This window comes from Crassostrea angulata, chromosome 2 (assembly GCF_025612915.1).
Source record: "Crassostrea angulata isolate pt1a10 chromosome 2, ASM2561291v2, whole genome shotgun sequence".
NCBI lineage: Eukaryota > Metazoa > Mollusca > Bivalvia > Ostreida > Ostreidae > Magallana > Magallana angulata.
This window is the reverse complement of record NC_069112.1, coordinates 57,888,833-57,914,750: the sequence shown is the minus strand read 5'-3', so window position 1 is coordinate 57,914,750 and position 25,918 is coordinate 57,888,833. Positions and strand designations below refer to the sequence as shown.

Below are 25,918 nucleotides of genomic sequence, written 5' to 3'. Positions count from 1 at the left end.
CCATAAACTTTGCATTAGTGTCGAAGGCAATTAGAAAGTTGAACGCCCAACATCGGACAGAAATTTATGGAAGTTTCAATTCAAATTTTAAAAAAAACGCAAATGAATGAAACTAAATATTCCTACAGAAGGAGCTAAAACTGAAGACCCTTTTCAACCTGATGCAGAGGTAGAGTTCATTGATGGTAATCATACACAGCATGTTATGCTTCAGTTACAGGAGCTCTGCCCGGAGATAGAAGAACACAAAACAATGTAAAAATGACCTTAAAATATGTCATATTTGTTCAAAGCAAAACAAGCATAAAATGGTAAACATAAACAAGATATCACAGTAGATTAAGATAAAAATTTGTGAAGAAATTAGAGAAATTACAACAATTTCTTGGGATATATGGCATTTTTTTATCAAAAAGGTTTTCCTCAACAAGAAGCTGTCACCAGGAGCTATGCCATTTCTTAATTGGCCTATTAAGAAATAACAAAACTTCCAACAGCTTCATTTGAGAACTTGTCAGTTTGAAGAATTACCAATTATGAGAAATGCTCTGCTGGAGAAATATGAAGGTACATTTTCAACATTTAGTCAACCTTCCAGGAAAACATGTATCAGCTTTTTAATGCTGTGCTATGATATTGTTTTTATACACACCTGGTAATGCACAAATCTAACCCAACCACCCTCCACCCACCCAAATAAATTCAACATTGATAAGTTGGATCTAATATGTAGATAATTCTCTCTCTCTCTCTCTCTCTCTCTCTCTCTCTCTCTCTCTCTCTCTCTCTGTGCATTATTTTGAAATTGATTTCATCCCTCAGTGTCCCAATGATCGTAAAGAAGAAACAAACAGTAAAAAAAGACTCCATCATAACACAACTATCAACAATTAGGCAGACTTACTGGGACCAAGTGGAAACAATCATCAAAAAGCACCCTGGAACGAGTATTTTCGTATTTAGAGAGTAAAGTCGCCGGGGGATTTCTCAGGCAAGTTTTCTCATTCAGAGGGTGATTGATGAAGGCATGTACATACTGTATAAGGCACTGTCTAGTACACTTTATGTCATTTGGTCATAATTAATAAAATGTAAGTGGGTCTATGGAAGTTGTAATATACACCATTTTTTACTTGTAATGATTAATTGATTAATGGCATTAACAGAGTTATAGATCTATTGTACAAGCAAAAATCATGAATTTGGTCCTTTTACTACATTTCAAGTTTTGTAAAAAGATATAAGAGAACAATTATTTTAAAAAGGTACCTACATACAAAATAACATACTGCAAAACTCCTCCATGAGATAGGACTTTGAAATTTCACAAATTTGGTAAGACACCCTCGGTTACCACAACCTAGTACTGTGTTTTTCTGTGTAATGTCAGATGCGACCTATCTTCCATATTTTCTACCTCAACAATGTGAAGATTTCCACTAAGTAATTCCATAATCATATTTTCATGTTATATGATAATTTTTTATTTAGATATAAAGTGTCCACTTGAAAATATAGAAAATGACTTAAGTTTATTCATAAACATTTAAATGCATTTTGCATGCCATTTTAAGGAAAACTATAAATATTTAAGCCCCGAAAAGACCCTTGTAATATACTCTAATTGTTTTGGAACTAACAGGTTTAAATGATAATAAAAAATGAATAATATATCAAGGAAAATAATATAAAATATTGAGGAACGTCTCGTGTGTCCTTAAAGCCTATTTATCTAGAATAAATTGTCAATAAAGAGGTTTAAAAGCGCATTTCACTGTATGACTAGCAGAGCTTCTTCTTATAATGTAATGATTGAAGGGTATTAAGTCAGTTAAGTCATTCACTGGCACTACACCAGGATTCAAATTTTATTTGAATAAATGTAAGAGTTTATGAATCAGTAATACCACTTACATATGTATAATGCTATATATTTTACAGGTTACTGCCAACACACCAGAAAAGGAACTTATCACAGTCGCGGTTGTTGATGCACCAACCACAGAGTGTATAGGGGTTTTTGGAGATAGACGAACTCCCATACTGCAAAACGCCACTGGGGAAAATGATGAAAACTTTAGCAGCACTAAAATAAATGCAAATTCTTTTGCGCCGAATAAGAGTTTTTGAGTATTACCTGCAGAACAGTGAAATCTTGGACATGTGAAATAATAGCGCAAGCACATATTGTATTCATTAACTATGTTGAAGGTTTCTTACATAATCTCTAATCAACACATTTTTAGTACCGGTTACCAATGGTATGACATACAGAATGGTTAAAAAAAGTGGTTTATTTTCAATGTGATATACCAGTTGTCAGGAGTTTACACTGAGAACTTAACGTCTGACATTCTTGACAAGCAATCATTATTGTTAAGACGTTTCTATTTCAATTTAATAAAAGACATGTAATCTTTGAAATTTACTCTTTGATTAATTATTGCCAAACATTTGGTAAAGCGTACAAACTTTAAATTTGATACTGGCATTCTTAACACAAGAACAAAAGTTGACAAGAGTTGTAAACCTGAAACTTAACTCTTATGTTCTAAACAAGCAGTATTTTAGATGGTTTTGTGAAGGCTTACGAAGAGATAACTTAATGCGTTGCTTAATTCTTGCCAACCAGTTGTTAGGACTTCCTAACATTTCACTGTAACATATTTCAATATTCTTAGCAAACAGTTGTTCAGATTTTCAAACTTTAAAACTGATATTGGCATTTGTAACAATCAGTTATCATAATATGCGTCAAAAACCATCTTTGATAATCCAAACTTGAACTTGTTAGGTCATGTTATAAACCATTTTCTTAACAATATACTTATATATTAAATGCTGAGGAGAGATCAAAATTAGCAAGTTTTCTGTACTTCCTATGGTGTGGAATAAAAAAAAACTTGTGTTTTAACACATTTTAACTTATGTATAATGAAATGATAATTGTATTTAACAATTTTGAGATTTTGTTCAGTTGGAATGGTAAAATTCAATTAAAAAAAACAACCCTGTAAATATAGGTCCTTAGGATGTTTACTTCCAAAAATTAAAGTGTATACGAAAATTTCCTTGTACCAGTAAAAATATTATATAACCATGAGGAACTTAGTTCTAAAAAAGAAAATTGAAGGTTATTTATTACTCCTCAGCTGGCAGGGTGTAAGTGGTTTATTAGCAATGAGACGATAGACTTTCCAGTTTTTGTTAAACAACATTATGTTTGGAAATTATGCTATTAATATCTGAATTATTAACGAACTTTAAAAAAAAAGGTATTTACTCTATGTCATTTTGAAGAGAACTTAAGATAGTTTTTGTCCTTGAAAAGTCCAGGGGCCCGTTTCACAACGATTTCCTAAGATGTTTCCTAAGATAGAACTTAAGATATGCCTAAGTTTTAACTTACGAAGTTCTTAAGATTTGTCATTGCTTTTTCAGAAAACTTTCTTAGTGTAACGCAGTTGACTAAATCTTATCTTAAGATACATTGTAAGCTAATTTTTAAATCATTTCGTTAATTCCTATCTTACTAGTATATCGATCATGTAAATTCTTTTCAATATGTCACGGATGTAAACTTTCTAAACGTAAACACGTATTCCCTTATTCACCTAGAAACAAATTAGAAAAAAAAATTTAAACGTGAAAATAGTGTGTAAATAGTGTAGTGCCTATGTGCATGTACTGAAATTATGTATAATATTTTACCTTCACATGCATACACGAGTACATAAAAATAACGTAATATACCCATATATTTTGTGAAAATGGTATTTTTTTTAACTTCAGAGATCGCAGTGTACGATATATTCCAAAATGGAATACAAAATTCACATGCAGTGACAAGTAAGATTTAGAATAGAAAGGTGTGGAACTTTTAAACTAAGTTTTAATTAATGTAACGCGTGTTTTCTTGTAATGGTTGAAATAAGAATGGGTTTTTTTTACAGAAGGAAACATCGCAAATAAATGCATCTTGGCCGATGGAGCAAGCGAGGATAAAAGGCAACAATTGCTTAATGAAACAGCAATTGCATGATTTAACATCGACATACCCAAATCACTTGCCGGTCACTCCTACTCCTCCCAACAAAAATTGAAAAAAAGAACCCCTCACCCCACCCCCCCCCCCCCCCCGGCAAGGAAAACATATCAAATTTCTCTCGTAAAAGAAAAGCTTATTTGGTGGAGGGATAGGACAAATCATCCAGTCAATCTGTAATTAAGTACAGCTATTTGTAAGAACCAGGCAGAAACATAGATGACTGATTCATGATAGTTAATTTGTTTGTAAAAATTGGTACAAACACATTAAAAAACATCTATATGAATATTTTTTTCTTAAATATAATTTGATTCTGTGCACTGGTTTAAAAAAAAAATGAACTCAACAAACACCATAGTTGCTGATTCAGTCTACAGTCTCTATTGTATAGTGGTTACACATTTAAGGTTTGTTTCTAAAAATCCTACATTTTCCAGGTATATGGAAAACAAAACTGTGTTTAATTGATTATGCAGAATTTATATCAACTGAAAATTCCATGGGTTATTCAAACTATGAATAAATATTACGATTAGAAATTATGCAATTTCATCAAAATCTAGTTATCTCCCTTTGTCGCTCTTCAGTGTTGGAGTTGAAAAGGGTACAGTGATGCTCTTCCGTGTGTAGAAGGTCATGGAAGGTGAGGATTATGCAGGAAAGAAAATGTAGTTTTATTTGAAATTAAGTAATATATTGAACAATGTAGTTAATATATTTCATATTAGGTAATATTAGAATCCATGGAAAGTAGTCTTGTATGCAGTTTTTCTTCATTTTTACCTGATAAAAGCAAGTGTACCACATCACCTTATTTCCCAAATGAAAACAGTTTAGTGTACGTGAAAAACTGTAGGAGAAACATTAAAAACCACCTCAAATCATGTAACATTGGAGATATAGCTTCTGAGGGACATTTGATATGTTACCGTGCTGGTGTTTTTTCGCTATTTGGGGACTATACCATCTGTCCATTTCATCGATACTCCCTTGGGATACGATGGAAGAAGAAGTCATCCTGCTCACACCCGAGTCACAGTACAACGGCAAAGGCAGAGGTTGGGAGGAGCATAACTTTGTCTATGTCTCGGCACCTTCATACAGTATATGGATATATTGTCCCTATTGGCTCAGGTATATATATGTATTGTATTTGTGTAGTGGAAGTTGCATATATCGTGTCAATGAATAGATTTTGCATACATGTTAAAAATGTAGACACATATCAATTTATATAATATTGAGAACAGGATAGATTTCAGAATTAACATAGGCACTAGGCAGGGATCGACATAAATAACAATCTCTGTTATTTATGTCTCTGACATAGGCACTAAAACCCATCTTAATCAATGTATAAAATTTTTATTCTATAACATTTTATACATGTAGTAGGTTATATGGAGATAAAAAAAAATGTTATATTGATTTAAATAGGGAGCACCTATAATTATGTGCGAAATGCCACAATTAATATATCCAGAGACATAAATAACATTTATTATGTTATTTATGTCTCTGAGATATCACTCTTGTATCTTTATTGAATGCCTTTTAAAAAATTCTATTAAATTAACTCACAATAAAGGAACATAATTTAGCTTCTATGTCTTTTATGCATAATTTAAAATACATTTTTAGGCTTGTGCAGTAGATGTAGAAAAACTGTAACCCAGGAAGTGAAATGGTGCGAGGTAAGAAATAATTTTTATGTTTTATTTTAAAACAAATAAAACAATGAATTGAATGCTATTAAATAACTTATACATGTATGATATACATGATTGATTATGGGAATAGATGAGCACACACACACACATAAAAAACTTATTTCTGTATGCTATTTTAAAGTACATAATACCTAGTATATAAAACTCTAAAAATAATTTGGCTGCATTTTTAACAAAATGTATTTAAATTTGCTTAGAATAAAGGCAATGTATTTATCTGTTTGATCATGTCTATAATCAATATGATTATGATATTGACTTTATCAGAATCGCACGTCATACACAAATTAAACTAAAACAATCGGGATCGGCATTTATAAAATAAAAAATTTATATCGCTGCATGGCCAAGTTAGAGTTCAAATGCATTTGTGTCTCGTTTTAGTGATTATTTTGGAGTAACAAACTATTTTGTCAAGCTAAATTTTAATATATGACATAATTTCAGTGCTGCTCAAATTTGCAAAAATACCTCGGATGACACCCCTGAAGCAACCTTACAGGTAATGTTATCAATTTTTCTCTCACTAGTCTTCAAACAGTTTTATTTTATGCACTAATTTAATGTGCTTATAAAATATGAGGCTAATTGTAATAAAATCCTGAAGATAGTTGTGTGTACAACTTGTCAGAAACTTTCTAAAGTTTGTTTTAATGATGCTTAAAAGTACAGTAAATCGATCAACTCTCAAATTTGGACAAAGTCAAATGATTTTGTTTTCAAATGATTTTGTTTTGTTTATACATTTCCATGTCACATGCACATTGTACACATGTTTCTTCTTTAACCTGTTATAAACCTTCTTTTTTTTAAAATTTGAATATTTTAGAATTTATCTCTTTGAAAAGAGATGAATATTGCTTGGTTAATTTGAAAAAATATTATAAATTTTTGGAGAATTGATTGGGATGAAAAATTATTTACAGAAATACTGTAATGAGCAAAGAATTGGACCAAACAGTTTTTAAAAAATTGCATTTTAAAATAAAACCTGTATGAGTTTGATCTTTTACTTATAAACATATATACATTTTCAGCAGTCCAGGAACCTCCAAACAAGGACAGAGAATTATGCTGAACAGTGCCATTCAGAGACAGAGAATTCCGCTGAACAGTGCCATTCAGAGACTTTGTCACAGGTATTTGCTTTGATACTTGATTCCCTAAAAATTGTATCCTCCTAACCGGCACCCAATAGGGATCAGTCTGTCTGTCCGTCCATCCATCTGTCTTTCTGGTATCACTTATCTGGGGCATATTTTCTCTTCCCTTGGCCCAATCTGGCAAATACTTCACAGACAAAGTGCCTTCTGGTAAAGGTTGACTTGTGTAGTGACCTTGAATCAAGTTTTTATATCAACCTTAAGGGACTAGCAGACCTTTATTTGTCAAAATCCTTGTCTTGACTTTGCTCTCTCTCTCTCTCTCTCTCTCTCTCTCTCTCTCTCTCTCTCTCTCACCCAATGAATCTCAGACTAGACCAGAAGACTGCCAGTAGGTATTGGCGGTGAGCATGAATCAAGTTTATTCATTGCCCATAGAGTACTTGTTTAATTATGGGATGTGCAATGATCTTGACCCAAATTTAGTAGAGGTTAAGGTCAAAGCAGAATCCCCTGTAACACTTTTGTAAAAACAGGGCATCTCAATGATGTCTAGTGTTGTTTCATATGTAAAGTTGTCTGAGATACTGTCCTGTAAAAATTGAAGACTGGACATATATATATGTATATATATATATAAAGAGGATTTGTAAATTTTGTGATTTTTTAATATGATTTATCCAGTGAGTTGAAATGGTGTTAATACTCACTAGACTTGTCAAGCAAATAAACTATATCAATTTATGCTAAATCACACAATCATCATAATTATAGAAGCTTTATTTTTTTCATATGGCTTAAATACACCTCTCGCAACAACTTGCATATAGAATTTTGTTGTTAAAGATGTGCATTTGATGTGATGATATTTCGGAACTTGTGATTCTTTATGAAATTAAATTATGTGCAATATTTATACATTACCACTTACCAGACATTCATTTTGTGTACAATAAATGTCAATTAATGTGGGAGAGTGGGGTATGTGAGCGTGGCCACTTTTTAGCTAGCTTTTATGATCACTTTTAGTCCAGCGTCCATCTGTCTGTTTGTATGTACGTTAACTTTATACATTTTTGACTTCTTCTCCAGAACCACTATTAAAATTTGTTAAAATGGAGGGCCACTTCATTCAAGGGGAGATAATTAAAAATCATTGAAAATTTGTTGGTATTTTTTAAAAATCTTCTCAAAAACCATTTGGCCAAAAAGGTGAAACTTGTGTGGAAGCATCCTCAGGTAGTGTAGATTCAAATTTGTTCAAATCATGATTTCCAGGAGTAGGGTGGGGCCACAATGGGGATGTTGAATTTTTACATAGGAATGTAGAAGGAAAATTCTTCTTCTCAGACACTGATCAGCCAGAAAAGCTATTAATCGTTTGAAAGCATCCTCGGATAGGGTAGATTCAAGTTGGTTCAAATCGTAATCCCTGTGGGTAGGGTGGGGCCACAAAAGGGGGGGATGTCAAATTTTTACTTAGGAATATATAGAGAACTAGAGCAAAGCTCGTTGCAAAGCAACGAGTGGGTCTTCCGTTAATGTCGAGAGAAAAGCTTAAAGTACCTGTAAGAAGCAGAGTTCTTAAGCCAATAACAAGAGAAACTAAAACAATAAGAAAGAAATCGAATAATTCCTGATTTTAAGTACGACTTAACAAAAACCTTTCCGATTTCCAGAATGTCTTAACGAAATAAACCCGAATGTGTTCATGTACGACTTGACACGATTATTTTTGGTTCGAATTAATTTTACATTATCTTAACGCTATTTCTTAAACCAAAAACACGGAATCAAAATTTCCGGAAGAATCAAATTTTAAACCCCAATTTCTATATAGCACATAGTCCGATTTTGAAACGAATTTCAGCGTTTGATTAAGCTTAAAAAGTTCTTTGTTTTTGCTAAATGAAAAATATCAAATTATCGCCTAGAAAAAAGTTATCATAAAAAGACTTACTAGCCCTTTTAGCCCCTAATTTGAGAGGCCAGCCCTTTTTTCTTTATAACAAATTAAAGGCCTCGCAAATGTAAACATATTTTGTTCACATGTATTCACGAATTGTTAAACGTTTTCGAGATATCTGAAAGTCTGTGTTTTAGGGGCCGACCCTTTAACTCCTTATCAGGGCCACCAACAAAAAAATTTTAGTTGTCATATTGTTAAGAACATTATTCTTAACATTTTGTGTTCTACATTGCTTTTCAAAATATTTCTCCTTATTCAGATATTAATGATCAAAGTTTTGAACTTCTGGCCCCTTGAAACCCCTAAATACATAATACAAGACTTAGCTGGGGTACTGTATAGATAAACAGTTGTACAATAAACATTTTTGCTTCTATGATTGATAACAAATTATTGTTCAGTAAAAGTTATTGTAAGAAGACTTTAGAGCCCTTTTGGCCCCTAATTTGAGGGGTCAGCCCCTTTTCTTTGATATTACATTAAAGGTCTTGCAAAAATAAACATCTTTTGCATTACATTATTTAACAAAATATGTATAGATCAAAAGATATTTCAGAAAATGTTCAAAAAGTTTGTGGAAAAATTTGGTGCTTATTTCAGGTTCAGGCGAGCTTCGAAGCCTTGCACAATTTACATAAATGAAGGCAATGGGGTAGATCTACATACAATAATCTACAATCCCTAAACATTTCAAGCTTCTATCTTGATTAGTTTCGGAGGAGATGCGTGGACAAAATGGCCCTTAAAAATTTACAAAATCGTCAATTTCTGAAACCGGAATTGACGTCATAAGTTCAAATTTTAATAACCTCGAATATTCACGATACCGAACAAGTTCTGTAAATTTCCTGGAAAACGGTTAAATTGTTTTTGAGATATAGGCCACAAAAGAAGTCAGAGGAAGAATAATAATAATGAAAAAGAATCCGAAGAAAAACAAAAGGGTCTTCCGTTGGAAACGGAAGACCCTAAAAATCTTTAAAAATCATCTTTTATTTTAACACAATTTTTCTAGAAAAGCTCTTACTTAAGTCAGTTCAGATAGTGTAGATTAAAATTTGTCAAAATCATGATTTTCATATAATATGATAAAGGTGGTCTCATAATGGTGATACATCGTCTCGGTGAGCTTTGTAATCTGTGATTACCTATGTTTTAAAATTGTTTTGACTCTGACTCCTGAACAATTCTTGGGCCTCACATAATCCATAAATAAACAGTTGTTTAAGTCTCATCATCTTTTCGAGAACTGCAATGCTCAATACTAGTATATAATAATGATTGTAAATTTTGTTAAAAATAATGTAGTAGTGAGTGGGAATGAAACCTTAGCATAATGTTTCAATAATTTTCAAACATCCCTTGCATATTTATTTTTTTAACCGGGTTTTCCAACGGAAAAATCTGGTTATTAAAATGGTGAAAAATGGCGGGCGGGCGGCTGCCAAAAGGATACCTCATTGTACGGATAACTCTTCCTACAGTTTTCGAGATAGGAAGTTGTTCTTTTGCAGATCAATTGTACATATATCAGAGGTGTGCATATTGCTAGGATTTTGATTTCTGATAATTTATGAAAAAAAATACCAGCTTTTGAACTTAGTCATTTTTGGGCAAAATATTGCATATAGGGTACCTTCATTGTACAGATAACTCCTCCTACAGTTCTCAAGATAGGTAATTGTTCTTTTGCAGATCAATTGAACATATATTAGAGGTGTGCATATTGCTAGGATTTTGATTTCCGATAATTCATGAAAAAAATACCAGCTTTTGAACTTAGTCATTTTTTGGCAAAATATTGCATATAGGGTACTCCATTTCACTGGATACGGGTTGACTTGGATAATGGATACAGTTCACATAAAAGAAAACCTGGTTTGCTGTCACATTGACAGCTTTTCACTTGTATTTAGTTGTACAGCTTCTAAATCCCAACCTCCCTCAAAATCTTAAAATTCACTTGATGGAAAATTGTTTTTACTAATCATTTCAATTTTTTTTCACAGACAGATGAATCGACAACATATACTTTGTCACAAGAATTTTTAATATATCAATGATATAAAGATTAAGAACTCTATATACACATGATATACATAAGACATTGACTAATTGGACACATTTGAATAAGATGGAATTAGATTGTCTTTTAATTTGATAGAGAGAAAACAATCTGTAGTAGTATACAGCATATTGATTATGCATGTATAGGTATGAAAATGATAAATCCAACTTTGCATTTATAGCACAAGACATTCAATCACATTTTTGGAGCAGTGAGGCAAGATTGGTTTGCTGTTGCATCAGCCATCGAGCACATCCTAAAGAGTATAAGAGTACAAATGCCTGGAATTGAAGAAGTTTTTTTACGAAGTGACAATGCAGGTTGCTATCACTGTGGGTGCCTGTGGCTGAGCATGCATGGAATTAGTGAAAGAACAGGTGAGAATTCAATTGCCTGAAATGATTTTTCTTTATTGTTATATTTGGGTATAAAAGGAAACCATGATATTTTTTGTTGTTTTATTTTAAACAAACATTGGTTTATGATTGCATCATAGATTTTTTTGGCAGAATTTGTGCAAATGATGAAAGTAGTGTTTATAAGGTTTTGATAACTTTTTTTTCAGGTATCAGCATTGTACGCTATGACTTCAGTGAACCTCAGGCAGGAAAAAGTTATTGCGATGCCAAAATTGCCCATATGCGATCCAAATTAAGGATGTTTGTTTCATCTGGAGAAAATGTAACAACACCATTTGACATGAAGAAGGCAATAATGGATGGAAGTGGTGTAGCAGGATGTCAATGTGCAGTTGTGGAAGTTGACAGGAAAAACCAGACAATGACTAGTCATTGCATCAAGGGAATCACCAACATTAATAATCTTGCCTTTGAAGGAGATGATATCATTGCCTGGCACAGTTTTAGTATTGGTATTGGTATCAAGATAAAAAGAGAAGATGTCTTGAAAAGTGAGCAGCTTGACACAGGACTCATCATACTGTCTGACTTTGAAGAACCATCAAAAAACTATGGTGTGATCTCTCACATAAAAAACTGTTCAGTTACACCAACAAGTATTTTCCACTGTTCTGAATTAGGCTGCAGTCAGCAGTTTTCCTCATACCAAATACTTCAAGAGCATATTCTTCTGGATAGACATGTTCAAGAGAAAACATCAACTTATGATGCTCTACGACATCATTGGTCCGAGTTGTGTAATTCCAATTTGTTCATTTCTAAACAGCTGGTGCAAATAGGCAGAGATCACCATACCCTTGTAAAGAATTCATCAGTAGAGAAGCTTCAACAAGGATGGGCACTGAAAAAAACAAGGAAATTTGCACGCTTCTCTTCCAAAGTGAAAGATTTTCTCCATAGAGTTTTTCAAGAGGGCGAAGAATCAGGTAGGAAAGCAATTCCTGTTGAAGTATCTCAACGTATGAAATCTTTGCGAAACAGCACGGGAGAGAAGTTTTTCAATCCTGATGAATGGCTGCAGCCTTCTCAGATTAACTCCTTTTTTTCAAGACTTTCTCTGAATGCAAAAGCCAAGGATATCAAGGATGAACCAGAAGAAGATGACCATCTGCGAGAAATACTGCAGTCAATATATGAGGAAGAAGAAAGAGACAGCATTAGAGATGCCATGACTTTAGAACTTGACAGTCCAATATGATTGTTTAAACTTGTAAATGTAGAAATATTGGTGCTGTCTTTCAATGATTGTTGGTTTGTTTAGATAATGTCTGTATGTACATCTAACATGCATGGAATCATAAATGATATGTGGCAAAACCTAGGTGTATTTTATATGTATTTTTTCAGCTTCTGTGGTTGTCATGGCAATAACAGTTGTGATAATGCATAGATATCTAAAAAGTAGATTTCAAAAGAAAGGAAATATACATGTGGGTTATTTTTTTGTATTAATTTTTATCAATTTTAAAGAATTAAAATGAAAAAAAGCTAAACTTTCATTTGCTCACAGTCATAATTACTAGCTACTCTTTGTGATTTTGAAATATTCCTTGTTGAAACATATTAGCACAGGACTTTACTTTGATTTATATATAGATATACACGTGAAAAGTCATTTCTGCTTCAACTTTTTCTGTAGTCATTATGCTGCCATGGTAACAGAAATTTACAATTTATCTAAATTTTGAATTCTGAGGATTGGCATTCTCAATTCTGTATATTTGAAATTAATGAATGTTTCGTTTAATATCTCAGTTTGATCTTTTAAATATTTGACAAAATTTTATTTTACTCAAATACAGATTGTGATGATATTTTTTGTTGCTAAGGTAAAAGAGTAATACTAAGATTCCAAATGCTTTAATTCAAGTTTAAGATATGTATTTTCCTTGCTACATGTATATGCTCAAAATTTTTTAAACTTGTGCGGCTAACTGAAATATGCTCCCAAAATGTAAAAATTTAAGTTGTATTTTTTAAGGCAATTTTTTTGGATATTTCGTTGCCATAGTAACAGTTTGATAGTTAATAAGTCACCAGTTTTATCTGTATTTTGTCATTTTTAGGATGTGTACTTTCTATCTTATATGCTCTATTTCTTTTTAAACTTGTATTTATTATTAGCAGTATGTCCACAAAATGTAACAATTTTTGGTTTTTTGATGAAAACGATATTTTGGGAAATTTTATTGACATGGTTACCAAATGCTTTTTAAAAACCAATCGGTTTTATCTAAAGTTTTAAATGTTCAAGGTGTGTACTTTCTATTTTAGGTATTAAGATTTCTTTGACAAGTGTTATTTTTCCACAACATCTTTCCAAAATATGATGATAGGTAGTGTATATGTAAAATTTGAATTTTCATGTAGTTTCATCGCCATGGTAACACATTATGTATTTAAAAACCCATGAATTTTATCTTAAAAGTGTTTTGTAAGGGATGTGTACTTTTTATCCTCTGTGCTCAAAATTTTGGCACATGTGGCATTTTTACATATAACATAAAATGCCCTTGAAAATGTTTGATTCTGAGGAAAAACCTTAATGACGATTTCTTAAAAAACAACATGTTTTTAACTTATTTTTACCATTTGTTGGAAAGGTAGAATAATATTGTTATTATGATTAACAGTGAATATATTGGGCCATATTTACAGAAACAAAAATAAAATTTGTATAGTTTTGTTTAATTTTTTTTTTAATTGCCGAAAGTAAGAGATTAATTCAAAATAGTATGTGTTTGGTGTTTGCTGTTCAGGTACATTTACATGGTGCCACGTTACCATGGCAACAAAGGTTGAACAAAAAAGTCATCATCTCCAATGATGTTCTGGTGGTCCATAAAACTTCATATTAAAATTTCATAGAAATCTGAGTTGGTCATGAATCACCCCCTGCCTGGTTTTTACAAATAGCTGTACTTAAGTTTTACTTAGTATTTTTTCCTGTTTTTATCAAACTGCTTAAGATATCAGTGACTCGGGAATGAATAATTTCTTTATCATCAGTGCACTGGCTATATCAATGCCGGCTACCAATCTGCGCATGCGACCAGATAATCTAAAAAAAAATGTTAAAATTAAAAGTATATACGAGATATTTTAATTGAAGAAATATATGTATATTTTGATATTTCTAAAGTTTTCAGTTAAGAAGTAAAGTGAACATGTACTAATGATTTGTGTATTCTTGTATTTCTGTTCAATTTTAATGTGCATTTAATCCATTTCAATACCAAATAAACAATCGCCATATTGAAGGTCACTCAGTGGAAAATGTTCGCTTTATATATTTATCACTGTTGCTTTTATATATCACAGTACTGTTTATATATTCACGACCTAGCTTTATATATATTCACAATTGATTATATATATTGGTAATTCCTTTATATATAAAGCTGCTTATTTTTATATATTCGAGTTTATCTTATATATAGTGTGTGTTTTTATATATACAATGAGTTTTTCTTATATAGACTTTTCTTTTTTAATATATCTTATTTAATTGGCACTAACAGGCTTTTGTACCAAATGGCTGTTAAGTACATATGCATAGAACGACTCGCCATGACTAAAATAGCAACTTTATATTAACGCACCACTTATATATATACAGGAAGAAGATAATGGTCATAATATATACACGTATACATAGATCGATGCATGTGCATAATACAGTCTCTTTTTTGAAGGGTTCATTGAGTTAGAAAACTCGTTAGCAACATTGGTAAGTTTCTCTTATAAAATTCTTACTTGAATCAAAATGATTTTAAACAGATTTTAATCGATGAATTAGAACTTCATATTTCATTACGAAATTGAACGTAGGTTATACCACTAGTTGTTGTGTTGTAACTACACTGTCACGCTCATCTTTTATGCTAACTATTTACAAGCTTAACTGATACCGCTTATGATGGAATTCTGATGGCGTTATGTTGATTATACCAGGTACCTCATAAAACATGTTAACTTTGTTTTTGTTTTCTAAACTAAGGGTCGACATTCCATTTTAGGTCCAATTACAGTAACTTTCGATAGTGGAATGATATGATTTGGTTAGCCCTATTCATCCAACATTTTTGGACTGTAAAAACATATGGTGAGTGAATGGATTAAAATTTTTTTTTTGTATTCATCTACTAATATCTACCAATATCTATGCAATAATTTTTGTTTAAACATTATTTGTCGAGTTTATATTATTGGCGGGTACAAATAACTGACAAAGTGTACAATAAGACTGGGAAACAAGCCAAGCGCTTATATTAATTCCTCTCTTTGGTGAGAGAAATAAAATGGGTAGAAATTTACATTTGCAAAAAATAAAGAATATTTATTGATATGGCTGAAATAAATAATTTCTAAACGTCAAAGAAACCTACAGGGATATTAGTTGACCATTCAACCTCCATAATAGTAATACAGTAAAACTCGGTTATAACGAAGTCCTGTAGTTACTTCGTTTTATTCATAATTTGCCATATCCGTATTACGGAATGATTATAATAAGTTAAGCGATTTGCTATATTTGTGTTTTCTTTCTGATTTTGCTGACTGCATGAGACATGAAATAAAATACCTTCTTTAGAAACCTCTAACAATTGGATGGAAAATGAATGGATTTTTGTGAATTTAAACTCATATTAAAAATTATTTTTATTGCTCTAACTTTTACATGTAAAACTATATATTAAATTTGTTATAAAAGATGTAAATGTCGTTATTATCGCCTCCACGGGACTCGAAATTAGTTTGTTATATCCGTAAATTCGGCATAGGTCGATACACACAAACAGACATTTTACGAACAATATTTCTAAACAATGTAACAAATACATTTCAGATGCTCTGATTTACTGACACGAAGTAAATACTGTATACAGGGTTATTTTCGCCCATTATTAATTCTCCCAGACACAGTATATTTAAAGAGAAATAATTTGGAACATTGAAATTTGCCCAGTCATAAATTCGCTCGCTGACAACAAGGGCGAAAGGGGCGAAAATAAAACGGGGGGGGGGGAGGATATTTCCCTGTATACAGAACCACTTTTCATAAGTGACATGGCAAAACGCAATGTGATTTTCATGCAAACCCTATGTGCAGATAAATATCCCAGATATCATGATATGCATTTCCTTAAAATACTGTTATTGCAGATATGTATCAATACCCCATCAGATTATATGATACAGTATCTTAATTTCACTGAAACTAGGAAGTTTGTATAAAATCAGATAGTCATATAATTTACATCTTCTAGGTAATTTTTAATCCAGGAAGTACATTCTTGTTCAAGTGGAGTAGCATGAGTATTAAAAAGTTGGCATGTACAAGCCAGTGAATATACTTAAAATTCCCAAAGTATACACAGATAGGCATATGCACGTTTAAAGCAGTTAACATCCGGTTTTTTTAAAATTGTAAATTTAAACACCCGTCTTTTCAAACTGTAAATTTAAACGCGGGACTTTTTCAATATCAATTAATATAATACTTCAATATATCTATGCTTCAAAATGTAAGGCAGCTCTGTAATCACATAACATTTTATTTTCTACTTTTGATATTGTAAATAGATTTAAAAAAGCTTTCCGTTACAATTAGTTGTTTTGAATATATATTGATTTTGTTTATTCGCATTAATGACATATTTTCTAATAGGAAGTCGAATCTTCTCCTACTGCATTAATTTTATCTCTGTGAAAGAATGGACCAACGTTAATATGTGCTATCTCGGATTTGGTCGGCATAGTAAAAACTTTGAATTATCTGATAGTTCGAGATATCGAAGTTAATGAAAGTTGGTCTATTGTTATGTTTCTAGACATGTGTATACACATTAAGTTTCCATATATGTGTATACACATATGTATATAAAGTCATATAAGTTATCGTAATTTATATTGTCGAATAAAACACGTGAAGATTTAATTATTTTATTTCATATCTAAAATAAATATAAAAAAAACATAGAATGTTCTTAAATTATCTTGTAAAGCAATACTTTTAATAAGAAAATTTGTGTTCGTCTTTGCAAGCAATTCTGATAACCGGAGGTACAATACACAAAAAATTGATAAACCGATAAGGGTATAAAAAACAAACACGGAAAATGTAATTTAACATTTCTATTCCAGCTTATCTAATCACAACTCCATATTGCATATAAAGTCATGAATACATAAGCTTTCATTTAACAGCCGGAATGAAGACTGTATTCTTCGATAGATTGTTTATCAGACATGACGTGTACTGAAGATTGAATTTTTCTAGTACAGACCCATATACCCCAAAGAGTATGTAAAGCTGCATGGTCAGGTTTTTTTTCATTCTTACAGTATCAAATAATTTTCCATCAAATCCAATAATCTTAGAAAGTTATAGACTTTCGTCTTATTACAACCTCAAAATTGCACTCCCTTCAAAGTTAGAAATATTCAAAGTAAATGAAATAAAGACTGACATAAACTGAAAACGACACTTATTTACCCCATTTTTGCAAAGTGTGTTATATGGAAGAAAAAAACCCGGATATACGGTAACATTTACGAAAGTCAAATTTTTGACGTTTTACAGAAAACATAGCTCTGAATAGATCTGCCTGGCAGCGTTATCCCTTTCACGGCACACCATGGAATGCAACCCATGCTGTTGACGGACGTCGATCAGATCTCGCCCCGGCTGGAGGACAGTGTGCGATATCAGCGGATGGTAAATCAATAGCAGAATGGAGGGTGGATCTCGGAGAAGTGCGGAACCTGCATCACGTTTTTATACAATACAGGACGGACAATGAAGCCTGGGGTATTTATCGACCAACAAAGTGAAAATGAAGGGCGTTCATATTAGATGATTTATCTGAATATATTTATGTTCAGCATACATACATGTATTTGTTAAGTTTGAATACTTGAGACACAGAATTGGGCTGTTTTTAATTCATTCATCTACAAACTACTGTAATTGAAACATAACCTAATGTTTAAAAGATATGACATTCTTTTATGGAACTATAAGGTTCCTTTCAATTGATGAATATTCACAGCCTCATCCTGTGTGATTTATGCGAAAGTTTTATGATGCTTACTAAAATCTGTCACAAAATTATTGATATGCGTAATGTGTGTTAGGCATTTTCTATGAAACAGCACTACGTATAAAAACGACGGATAATAAGCCTTAAAGATGATTACAAACAACATTCGTTGCCACTAAACAAGGTCAGATGACATTAATAGCATGGCCTTATCAATGGCGATGCAAGAAAATCTTCAATTCATATCTCAGTGTTTAGAATTGATGCTATACTAAAAATATCCCCCCTCTCCTCATTCGTGTTTACACAAACATACACATTTCTCTTGTTCAGAGTCTTGAGTTTGTATATTTTTAAGACATACTTTTTACAAATTTGTTAAACCTTAACTATTCTACACTAGAATAAGTTCTTTTTCGTTGTTCTTGAACTAACAGATCAAAACGACTACTTTAAGAGTAGATTCTTGGGATTTTCAATCTACGTATCGAACACCACCTACAAAAAGGACTGGAAACTGTGTTTCAAGGACAACAACTATACCATAGCCACAATACCCAACCCTATCAGTGTAACATGCCTTATGCACGGGAGATATGTCATTTACTACAACAACAGAACTCATTGGCCCTTCCCTGCTGGATATTCCTTTTTCGCCTTTAACGAACTGTGTGAGGTTGAAGTTTATGGTAAGATTTAAATAATCTTTTTAATTAAAGAATTAATGAATATATAGAGCAGATTTTGGATTTTAAAAAAGTATACCATATAGTTTTTTATTCCATATTTTATTCAAGCGTGAAGTTTAGTCAAATTTAGTAATGCATATAAGAGAATGATTTATATATGCATCATTTTTTATAAAAACAAATTTTTAAGAATAATTCATTACTTCTTCCTCTACTTTATAGAAGACGTGAACCGTATCACGTAGATAGCTGTCAAGAATTTACTTCCCGATATGTTTAATATCACTTTTAAACATCGATTTTGAAAGTATAATACGTTTAATATGTTATGTTTACTAATACGATAAAAACTACAACAAGTATCAACACATTTATGGCTATATTTGACTCTGAATAGATAGAACGTCGTGAAAGCATTGTGGTTATCAAAAAGAATGCTGGGTGGTTGTGAAACATGTACATTGTACCTACTTCAATGAAAAGAACAGCTCTGTTAAAAGATAAAGAAGGCCATTCAATTTTGAGAGTTTAAATTTAGGAGTTTTCTTTCCTTAATACGAGTTTTCGACAAAAAAATCATACAGGTCTAGAATTCTAAACTAGATATGATACCACGTAGTTTGTTGACTTCTTCATTCTCTTTAAAAAAAATAGAAATATTTCAGTTGTCCTAAATAGTGTTTTAAAATTCATAATTTAAAGCTTAAACGCTTAAAACATAAATCATTAACAAATTACCGCTGGTGCATAACGTTATAAGAATGTTTGCTATGTAGACAAGGTGAGGCCTATATTTCTAATTAATGTTTTCTTAATACGCATATTGCGAACACTTTCTGCGTCTACGTTTATTGAGATGTATTTTGAAGGACATGTACAGAGAAAGTACATTTTTATTCTAAGAAATGCATAACATTTAGTTCAGATAAAACGCACAAAGTTTTAGCTCCTGTGAAAAAATCTTAACCTTATCAGCATTATATTTGCATATCCATTGTTCTTACCCACTGTAAGTCCATACAGAGGTACTGCAATTATTTTTCTTTAATCGCAATTTTTCTGTCTGTATACTATGACGTCATAAAGGTGTGGCGTCATATACTTTTCCATGACGTTATAGATTTAAACCACTATACGATACATCATGTGTTTTTCTCCAACTCCATAAAATTGATGTATTTAATTAAAACATGTCTTATAGTAGGATTTTAAGGGAATAACTGTTATAACATATCATTGATTCTGTTAACAAATCTATGTGAATTACAAAGAAACATTACAGTCTAAATGTTTATTTTTAATGCAATAGCTAAATGTCAAGGTCTAGGCTAACACAGGGTATTTACGAGTAGTAAAATGCAAATATAAGTAATAAACAACGATTATTTAGTGAAAATGAATGCAGGGTATTTGCGAGTGGTAAAATGCAAATATAATATATTAATTGTTGTATTAAGAACATTTATATTTCGGGACCGTCAATGTTTAGTTAGAGAAGTCGAAAAATGTAACCATATCCATTAATTAGGTTTAATATGGTGAGTTATTTGTTTCATTTTATATAGGTTGTCTGACTTTAGGATATTACGGAGAGAACTGCTCCACTCCTTGTCCAGAAAACTGTAAGGGTGGCGACTGTGACATTGTGGATGGAACTTGTATTAGCTGTGTTCCGGGATATAAAGGATCTATGTGTGACATAGGTACAGCTTACATTGTATAATGTTTAATTTTACTGTTAAAAGTTAAGTCTTTTGGATGTATGTATGGCGTTGGCAAGCTGACATATGCATATATATTTTTCATTGATCGAGATATTTATATATCTTTGTTTATCCAAACTTCATTTCAAAGTCTGTGACGCTTGCTACGAAAAAGAAAAATGTGACTACAAAAATGGTACATGTCCAAATGGATGTGAAGACGGGTATAAAGGGAGCCAATGCAAAACTGGTAAAAATGAAATAGTACATTCAGGCTTACGTAGAATGAATATACACATGACGGTTGTAAATACAATTCAAATAGATTTCATTATGTTCTTACTAGATTTTAAATTTTGCTTATCTTTTGTAAACTAAGTAATCCGATTCAAAAGCCAAATACAAATACAGGCTTACATGTATATTTAAACGATTGGGACGGATGATATGTCTGTCTGTATGTAGCTATTTCCTATGACTCTGATGCATGTTTAGTAGAGTGGGTGCTTGCGAGCACTCACGAAAACTTTTGTCACAGTTATAGGGAGTTTTGAAGATCGTTCGCAAACACCTGCTCTGCTGAATGCGCAAATCGGCATCCTTATGCATATATTTTTTTTCACCGAAATTGTTTGTTGAACTTTATTTTTTTTTCTTAATCTAAACTTTATAGGTATATTTTGTTTGACAAAAATTCCAAAGTTAAGAGAAAAAATTAATAACATAAAAGTCATCGTAAAATTAAAAAGTTGATAGCAGGAAGTTATATGAAATTCTGACTAGCCCATATCTATTTAAAATCTACTCACTTTAAGTTGTATGATACGATGCAATATTGTCATTTTGATTGATAAAAACTTTATAGATTTTTCATTCCAGTATCCTTAACGTTAATCTACTTTCAAGTTTTTGTCAACGGCTCGGACTTGTTTAAAGTTCTTAACAAAATTTTAATTCCTTTTTGTCATGTAATGTCAGTTTGCAACAACAACACGTATGGTCCTAATTGCTCTATGACATGTGGACATTGTCTCTACCTGTACGGAGAAAAATGTAACCACGTGACCGGTCAGTGTCCTCGTGGATGTGCTTCCGGCTTTCAAGGAGACCTTTGTGTTGAATGTACGTTCATTTCATAAATTCAATTTATTTTAACTTATTCAGTATCCTTTGTGCATGCGTTACATTTTATCTCCAAACCATGAGAAAATCTATGAATATCTACATGTAAATGTTATTAGCGTATAATATCATTTTTTTATTCAGCAAGAGATGAATTTAAGAACAAGACAACGGTTGCATGGCCAACGTATAATGGTATGAATATTTAACAGCATACATGTAATATAAAATGTAATAACAATATTCCACCTCGGAAAGTAAATCCGTTTGCTCAATTTGTTTTAGTTTTGTTCATATGAAATCAAATCAGAATGTTACATCATTGCGTTGATTAAAGTTTGCTCGCTCCAAATTACTAAAATATTTAAGAAAATTCCAACAAAATATGTAATAGAATATAAAATATCAAAGAATATGACGAAATTCATGTAACGTAGAATTTCTCTTCTTTTTATCTTTAAATATATACATATTGTATACATTTTTATGTATAAATATTTATATATATAAACATGTATTAATATACATGTTCTAAGACAACCAGTTACATGTAGATACTTTTGAATGTCTTCGCAATGAAAACTTGTTCATCTATTTGTAGCATTGATATGAAAAATTAAAGAATTATACAAGATGTCTGTACGCTAATAATTAGAGTTTTTGAAGTTTTTGTATATTTGTTTACTCTTGTGATTAATAATGATAAAACAAAATTAATTTACAATTTATTTTAAAAAGCATTGAGGGCAGTTATCTAAAACACCGTTAGATTATCATTTATTTTACAAGAGTATTTCAAATATTGGTTAAGAGCGAGACATTTGTTATAGATACGAACAACCGAAAAGAATAAACATTACATATGGTAAAAAAAAACCACGTATACGTAATGCATGTAATATATAACATAACCCGATATTGAATTTAAAGAAATGTGTACTGGTTCCTAGTAACTTAGCCAGGAACTAATCAGTAAAAAAAAATTAATCTTAAAACGTAAATAAAAAAAACATCGCAAATTAACAAACAAATACACAAAAACAATTGGAATAAGGTGAACAAAAAATAGGAAATATCGTTAAACCATTTCATATGTACATGCAACTATATTGATTAGATAAACTTATATTCGGTACTTTTTTGCAGCACATAGTCCACCCGTTTCGCAAACTACAGTTCAGGTTCCTGTTTATTCCATCGTCATCGTTGTCGTATTATTTTCAGGCAGTGCTATTCTCAACCTGATTTTCATGTAGGTTATATACTTAATCGGATATTGTTTCACTTACGTTGGCCAACGTTTTAACCTTCAGATCTAGCAAACACTTTCAGATATTATTTTTTGAGCAATAAACTATTAATAGTGTTCCTGTTTATTTGTAACAATTGGAAATACCGTATGTCAATATTACAAATATTACTTACCTTTCAGATCCAGAAAGGCACTTTTAAGATGTCGCAATCGAGACGAAAAGGTGGACGAATCTGTCGAAAAGTCACATATATATGTCGACAGTATTGATGTTCTAGAAAACGGATGTGCCGCTCACCAAGAACTGGAGCATTTTGACAAAAATGAAAACGATGATATATATACTTATGTAGAATAGAACTGGAATTATACGTTATCTATGCTGCTATTATGAAGACAAGGTGCTTTTAAGAATATTTGTTATGTGTCAATTCAAATACAATTGTTTAAAAGACAATTGTTAAAACAAATATTTTTTTTTAAATTTTACTTTGACACGGCTAAAAGAACATATTGGTATAATGAATTTTGTTATAATGTTATTCAAAGTACTGAAAAGCGCTAAGCCAGCTTACCTATAAAGGAAATTTACTTTGTGCAGGCTAAGTAAGAAATGAGACATTTATTGAAGTTTTGGCATATTTTAGATTTAAATCAGTTGAAAGTTTCAAAGCCAGAAGGGTCAAAGTGGCGCTGTATATATACTCATCAATATTTTTCCTTATTCAATTTATGTTTGATTATGAAAAGAGAGTTTACGTTCTCTCTTTTTTAAATATACATTATGATTTATTATCTACACTAAAGTTAATGCAAATTAAGGCTGAACACGACTTGTAAATAGACAATTGCCTTAAACATGGCATACAAAAGCCTTTGATTTAAGTTCACTTGATTTCACACCTGTGTCTTGTGTGCGACGTGTGAAAAAGATTTGTTTGTCTAATTTTTGCACTTTTATATTGTTGTTATACGTGCATTTTCTTAATAACTTTATTGCAGTGACCATTATAATTGATGTTTTGAATTTTCTTGTGCATATGTATTGCTTATTGTTTAGCTGGTATGTTGTTGGGTCTATTAAATAACTTAATGGCGAGGTAAAATAAACGTCAACACAGGTGAGATCTACAAAAAAAGTGCAAGCGTTTAGTCAGTTCCTTATATACGTGTTGGGGGGAGAGTGGCGAGCACCAAAAAATATGTTTTTTTACAGGTCGTCTTCAGCACTCAAAGGTGGAAAAACATATCATCACAAAATTGCGGATATTTGATCAAAACGCCCCTTAGTTTATCGACAGCAGCACACAATTAACTCCATAGCCGAGTGGTTAGAGTGTCGGATTTATGATCCGTACCTCCTGAGTTTGAATCCTGCTGGGAATTCTGTTGCTTCATACTGAACTGAATTATTATATATTCATGGTTTTGTATTACCCCAAATTGCTAGATTTATGCTTTTTGACATATGTACAGTTTATTTTTCATGATATATCTATATTCAATTATTTTACTGCCATTTTGAGTGATTTTTTTCAGATGTGTTATTCCACTAATAAAACACTATATTTTTCCTAATACATGTATAGCGTTTGTTTAAGGTTTGGATGAATAGGATGAGTCTTGTTTTTTATAACGTCGTTTAAAAAAGTTCTTATTAGAAATGTTTGATTGGGTGACTCACTGATTAATGTTTGTAACTGAGAATATTGAACGGAAAATAAAACTTATTTTTCTTTTACTAGTGTTCCAATTTGATAGTGGAGAAAAATTCAAATGTTCATTGAAACAAAGATACATCATCAACATTTCGTTCAAAAGAAAGAAAAAAATCGTGTGCCATTAAAATTAAAAAAAATACAATTGCTATGATGTAATCATCATTGATTATTTTCTTACATTATTTTGCGCAACAAAAGTTCTACAATACAAAGCAAGTTCAAACAGCTTAGACCAATACCCGAAATATTACTTTCAGCTTCTTTTTGCATCAATTTCGATAAAAAAAAAATAGGGGTAACATCAACATCGATTATGAAACGCCTCAACTGTTGCTTATAGATGTGTGGGTACACAAATGAGAATTTTAAGTATAGCTTATAACTCAACGAATGACAAAAAAATTTTGGTTGCCTATTGAAAATACCTTCCTGAAGCATTCTAAATATTAAAATCGAAAAAAATATTTTTGACCAAAATCATGACCATGCCCCCTTAAGTCATAAGTAACTGATTTAAAAGCCAATATAATCACAACACAAATTTTACTCAAAAATGTAGGTCAAGGACCCCCATCTATTACATCCATAACGATAACGCCTTCACATTATCACTATGGCGACGATGTACTGCTGACTTGCGACGTGAAAAGCAACCCAATGTATTACTCACTTGGAAGGAATATGATGGTTAGAAAAAAAGCCCAGACAAATGTCAGGTTGTTTGTATTAGAAGGACGAAGTTTACGTCTCCAGTTTTCGAAACAATTTTGCAGAATCTGATGCGAATGAATATTTCAAAATGCCCTTTGATTTTACTCGACATTAGCTTGTTTTTTGCATGCTCCTTGTGTGTGCGAAAAAACGTTTACAATAACGCTGCTGTAATTTCCAACTCATAAAAATAATGTACTTAGCACGTAGTTAATTTCAATAGAGAACATACATCTTATCTGCAAAATTCATGGCCATAAATTTTTTGAAGACAGCATTTGATATAATAAAGAGTACACATATATAATCTTAATATATTATTGTTAAATACAATAGT

General features: G+C 31.6%; 1 protein-coding gene, 1 long non-coding RNA gene and 1 pseudogene across 3 annotated transcripts; all 3 read left to right on the top strand.

Annotated features, from left to right (window-relative positions):
• Window positions 1-6,230: 6,230 nt before the first annotated feature.
• On the top strand, window positions 6,231-10,896 carry LOC128173729 (uncharacterized). Its single transcript, XR_008242553.1, has 3 exons — window positions 6,231-6,280; window positions 6,816-6,917; window positions 10,860-10,896. It is a non-coding gene; the product is annotated as an uncharacterized LOC128173729 (long non-coding RNA).
• Window positions 10,897-10,971: 75 nt separating this feature from the next.
• Window positions 10,972-12,235, top strand: LOC128173697 (uncharacterized; annotated as a pseudogene).
• A 2,722-nt stretch (window positions 12,236-14,957) lies between these two features.
• Window positions 14,958-24,890, top strand: LOC128173685 (uncharacterized). 2 transcript variants are annotated; one of them, XM_052839360.1, is made up of 10 exons: window positions 14,958-15,067; window positions 15,357-15,442; window positions 17,924-18,151; window positions 18,821-19,072; window positions 20,638-20,775; window positions 20,927-21,025; window positions 21,754-21,897; window positions 22,042-22,092; window positions 23,044-23,149; window positions 23,330-24,890. In XM_052839360.1, exons 2-10 carry the CDS (start codon window positions 15,391-15,393, stop codon window positions 23,505-23,507), a joined length of 1,248 nt encoding a protein of 415 aa, XP_052695320.1. In that variant the 5' UTR covers window positions 14,958-15,067; window positions 15,357-15,390; the 3' UTR covers window positions 23,508-24,890. The 2 variants fall into 2 exon arrangements, with proteins under 2 accessions (XP_052695320.1, XP_052695321.1); XM_052839361.1 differs by lacking the exon at window positions 22,042-22,092.
• Window positions 24,891-25,918: the final 1,028 nt, after the last annotated feature.

Coding starts and splice junctions, on each gene's coding strand:
- LOC128173685 (XM_052839360.1), top strand. CDS start 15,391: ATGATTTGGTTAGCCCTATTCATCCAACATTTTTGGACTGTAAAAACA. Junction 18,152..18,820: donor GACGGACAATGAAGCCTGGG/GTATTTATCGAC, acceptor TTGAACTAACAG/ATCAAAACGACTACTTTAAG. Junction 20,776..20,926: donor AGGATCTATGTGTGACATAG/GTACAGCTTACA, acceptor TTCATTTCAAAG/TCTGTGACGCTTGCTACGAA.